Source organism: Anneissia japonica, unplaced genomic scaffold, assembly GCF_011630105.1.
Source record: "Anneissia japonica isolate Jap-2015-1 unplaced genomic scaffold, ASM1163010v1 scaffold287675_len21781_cov113, whole genome shotgun sequence".
Lineage (NCBI taxonomy): Eukaryota > Metazoa > Echinodermata > Crinoidea > Comatulida > Comatulidae > Anneissia > Anneissia japonica.
Genome location: NW_022690647.1, coordinates 10,713 through 15,681, shown reverse-complemented (window position 1 = coordinate 15,681; position 4,969 = coordinate 10,713). Strand labels below are relative to the sequence as shown.

Sequence of the window (4,969 nt, the reverse complement as noted above, 5' to 3'; positions counted from 1 at the left end):
CCAGATGAAATGATTGTAAAATAACATGCCAATCCATTAAACTAGAATAATTTTGAAAGATATTTTGTTTTATCTAAATTGTTCAATGGTACAATACAATACTCACTCATAACGCTGATACTCCATGGTTGTTTATATCAGTGCCTCTTTAGGTGTGTGCACAGTATGGCTGATGTATTGATTACTGAGATGCTGTAAAGTATAACAATTGTGTATTACAAGCTGTATGATTGCCTGTTTTCATCTTCTGATTCTGGATTTTGGTATCATCTTTCTGTATCAAAAGCATGTGTTTGTATAGATTTTAAAACAATGAGAATTAACCAGTATCTAATACTAGTATGAACTAAGGCAAGCCTACGGGTATACTAGATGTGATCATATCCTAAACCTAGTAAAAGTGCGCAGGGGAGGAGTGTTGGAAGAAGTATATTCCAGCTCAATGGCTGTAACCACCCAGTTCACTTAAACAAATTTTATGAATGATAAAACAATGGGTTTCACTGGATATGGTAGCTTGTCCTCAGCTACCAATTGAAAAAGATGAAATAGTGGGAATGAAATATGTGGCAGTGAGAAAGTCAAGGTTAGCGTTAATGTAATTCAAACCATTCAAAGCTTAAGCCACATACATTCACAAACAACATCATTGGACAACAGACTCCCAGCAGGTATATCTATGCTGAATGTCAGTTTTGTATTTTCTTTTTTTTTTACTGATTCTTAATGGCGGGTCTGTCTAATCATGGCAGTTACATTGGTTTTCCCAAAGAGTATCATTAAACTATATTTTAACATTTACCTACTGTACATAAAAATAAAAGTTGTTTAATTTGAAATCAGTTTATTGTGTTATTTGATTTTGTTATTATGGACAAAAATAAGAAAAATACATATGTCCGCATTGTAAGGTTCATTCAAGGTGACAAATAATCCGAGTTCCTAGTCTCTAACGCTTTGTGTCAAACATGCATGAAACACAATCCAAAACATAGGTTCACCTGGTATTGCCAGTCAATTTTGGAATAGCAAATAAAAATATGATTGTAAAGAAAGCACCCTACCTATCTTTATTTTTTTTGGCCAAAAATCAAACAGCTAACAAATAGATATCAAAATAAATTTGTACCACTATCCACTAAAATTCTTAATCAAAATATCAAATAAGTTTAAATGCCTAATTATAATTATCCTGCACTTTGTTTTGTGATGTGATGTACCAACTGATTTTCCGAAAGGAAAATATCATCTTTCCACCCATAATTAAACATCAGATAGGATGTTTATTTTTTTTTTTTGTGTGTAATTATTGTCTCTCATTAGTGTAGGGGATAGTGTATAAATTCCACTGATAATAATAATAATTAATAATCTTTATTTGAAACTTCACTTTTAAAACAGTGGCACACGATTATGATGCGTTCGTAAGACGGGATAAAACACTGCACTGGAAAATCTGTTCAATGAGGCCTTGCTCTCCATTGGTATTTGAAGACTTGGCATGCATCAAGGGGGTGGTTTTATTACAGAAAAAAAAAACCACCTGCTTTCAGACATTATTATTTTTTTTTTTTTAAAGGACAATCAACAACTTGTTTTTTTTTTTACATGGCCTAACTGTAGAGTAAATATTAAAAAAGTGCAAATCAATTAAAATGTGTCACTATAAATGCCTCCCCACCCCTGGATTCCTGTCTCTTCCCACAACACACATTTTTAATTTGACCTCAATGATTCTACTTTGTTTGAGATGATAAGCCGTCACACAGCTACCCATTTATTAACAGATGAATAAATAGTAAAACAGTATTTAAAAAAAAAGTGCAATCTACTAAAATGTGCATGATTTAGGCCTTAGTACCCCTGAACAGTTTGCAAATTGCCTGCACAAATGTGGCAAGACAAGCAAAACCAGTCACTCATCGCAAATCCTGCTTCAGAGATACTGTAATAGCCAAAACATGCTGGAATGTCAACATTTTTAAAATCTATTTTAATACAATAGTAATACCAGCAACCCTCCAGCGAAAAGTCATCAAGGCAGCACACAGCCTAGGACACTAATAGGCATGACAAAAACTAAGCAAATGTTAAGAGAGAAGTATTGGTTTCCATTGATGAACACAATGACTGAACAATTGATAGGGCAATGCTATGAATGTGGAGTCACCACCAAAGCACACAATCAAGAACCTATCAAGATAATGCCAATAGCAGAGAGACCGTGGGATGTAATATTGACTTCGGAGGACCATACCCTAACGGGCACTACAATCTTGTTGCCGTAGAACTTCACTTTTAAAACAGTGGCACACGATTATGATGCGTTCATAAGACGGGATAAAACACTGCACTGGAAAATCTGTTAAATGAGGCCTTGCTCTCCATTGGTATTTGAAGACTTGGCATTCATCAAGGGGGTGGTTTTATTACAGAAAAAAAAACCTCTTGCTTACAGACATTATTTTTTTTTTAAAGGACAATCAACAAATTGTTTTTTTTTTACATGGCCTAACTGTAGAGTAAATATTAAAACAGTATCAAAAAGTGCAAATCAATTAAAATGTGTCACTATAAATGCCTCTCCACCCCTGGATCCCTGTCTCTTCCCACAACACACATATTTTTAATTTGACCTCAATGATTCTACTTTGAGATGATAAGCCGTCACACAGCTACCCATTTATTAACAGATGAATAAATAGTAAAACAGTAATTAAAAAAAAAGTGCAATCTACTAAAATGTGCATGATTTAGGCCTTAGTACCCCTGAACAGTTTGCAAATTGCCTGCACAAATGTGGCAAGACAAGCAAAACCAGTCATCACAAATCCTGCTTCAGATATACTGTAATAGCCAAAACATGCTGGAATGTCAACATTTTTAAAATCTATTTTAATACAATAGTAATACCGGCAACCCTCGAAAAGTCATCAAGGCAGCACACAGCCTAGGACACTTAGGCATGACAAAAACTAAGCAAATGTTAAGAGAGAAGTATTGGTTTCCATTGATGAACACAATGACTGAACAATTGATAGGGCAATGCTATGAATGTGGAGTCACCACCAAAGCACACAATCAAGAACCTATCAAGATAATGCCAATACCAGAGAGACCGTGGGGTGTAATATCAGTTGACTTCGGAGGACCATACCCTAACGGGCACTACAATCTTGTTGCCGTAGACAAGAGAAAAAGATACCCAGAAGTTGAAACAACATATTCAACAGCATTTCAACCTACCAGAGACAAACTAAAGAAAATGTTTGCTACACATGGAACACCAAGAAGAGTCGAAACAGACAATGGACCACCATTTAACCCCAAACAATTTGAGGAATTTGCGATGGTGGAAGACTTCTCGCACCACTTAGTAACACCAGAACATGCTCGAGCAAATGGAGAAGCGGAGAGCTTCATGAAAACCCTGAATAAGACTGAACAAATTGCACATCTACAGGGAGTAAACACAAACACAGCAATTTAAAAATGTTAAAGGATACCAATCAACACCTCATCCAGCTACAGGCATAACCCTGTATAATGCATTGATGAACAGACAGATCCAAACCAAATTAGATTATGAACCACGAGAGACTACAGCAATACCCCGGGATACCATAATGGAGGAAAGAGACAGAGCATACAAGGACAGGCTTAAGCAACAATCTGAAAACAGGAACACCAGAGAACACACATTTGTGGTAGGAGACTATGTACTTTTGAAGCAAACCAAAAGAAACAGATGGACCACTGCTTATGAACCAGCTTTTTATGTCATATACCGCATAGATGGTTCATCAATCGCAGCTAGAAGAATCACTGATGGCAGACAGATTTACCAGGATGCAGGCAAATTCAAACTTGCAAATGCATTTATACAAAATCCTGACAGTGAATTAGAGAATGAAACGGACGAACTGGAGAGAGAAAGTACTACTAGAGGCACACCAACCCATAAATGAAATGGAGCACCAACCAAACCATGAAAACATGGACCAATCACAACCTACGGAAACACCAACACCAACAACACCGATAACCAGAACCAGACAACAAAGGAATAGACAGAGACCTACATACCTGAAAGACTATATCTTATAAACTAAATTATTGTATATATCAATACAGATCATCAATTATCAAAAGCTATATAAAAGCTATATAACCCACTAAAGAACAGAAAATGCAGGCATTCATAAATTATTCCAAACCACATAATCAATAAACCTGTGTTACGATTTAAGCTGTTAAATACTTAATGCAATTACCATAGGAAATACATCCAGCAGAGAAAAATCAATGTACTACAGTATAGTAAATCACAGAAAATACCAAAATCGCTAAAATATATAGATTAGCTAAAGTGGATAAAGTTAGAGATCTCTTAAAGAAAAGGAGAAATGTGATATCCTATGTAGCGCCCTCTGTTGAGCGCAGTTGCTACTACCTCGTTGACGGCGGAGAAGTATTAAAATGTTATTAGTTGAGTTCTAACTATAGCCTCTGTGTATCATTTAATATTACACACGGGATGTTTCATGAACCATGGTCCTAGAGGTTTGATATAAATAAATAGGCCCTACAATAATAATTAATTTGTAATAATGGTACAGTAAAATAATAAAATAAATTATGGTGGGCCTAAGAATGGTAATAATTATTTTCAATATTTGATGGTTTGTATGGCAAAGTACCATAATATTGTGTTATTTGTTTGCAGCATACCACTAGATACTTTTGTGTTGCTTCAATTTATCAAGAAAGTATCAGGAGAATATATCCTCCCCTATCAATAATATTTATGAAAAATTTAATGTAATAATTATGATTTAGTCCTTATATTTGGGGGGGGGGGGGGAGGCGGGTGGGGGGGGGGGGGAGGGCAATGTCCGAGAACCTCTGAAGACATCCAGGTGGCAAAACCTTGGATGAAGATCAAAGAAAGCCATGTATTGATCTTACA

At 35.7% G+C, this 4,969-nt stretch overlaps 1 protein-coding gene across 1 annotated transcript; it reads left to right on the top strand.

Annotated features, from left to right (window-relative positions):
* The first annotated feature begins 3,022 nt into the window (after nt 1-3,022).
* LOC117099927 (uncharacterized protein K02A2.6-like) lies at nt 3,023-3,490 on the top strand. Its single transcript, XM_033239444.1, has one exon. The coding sequence runs from the start codon at nt 3,023-3,025 to the stop codon at nt 3,488-3,490; it is 468 nt and encodes a 155-aa protein (XP_033095335.1).
* The last annotated feature ends 1,479 nt before the right edge of the window (nt 3,491-4,969 follow it).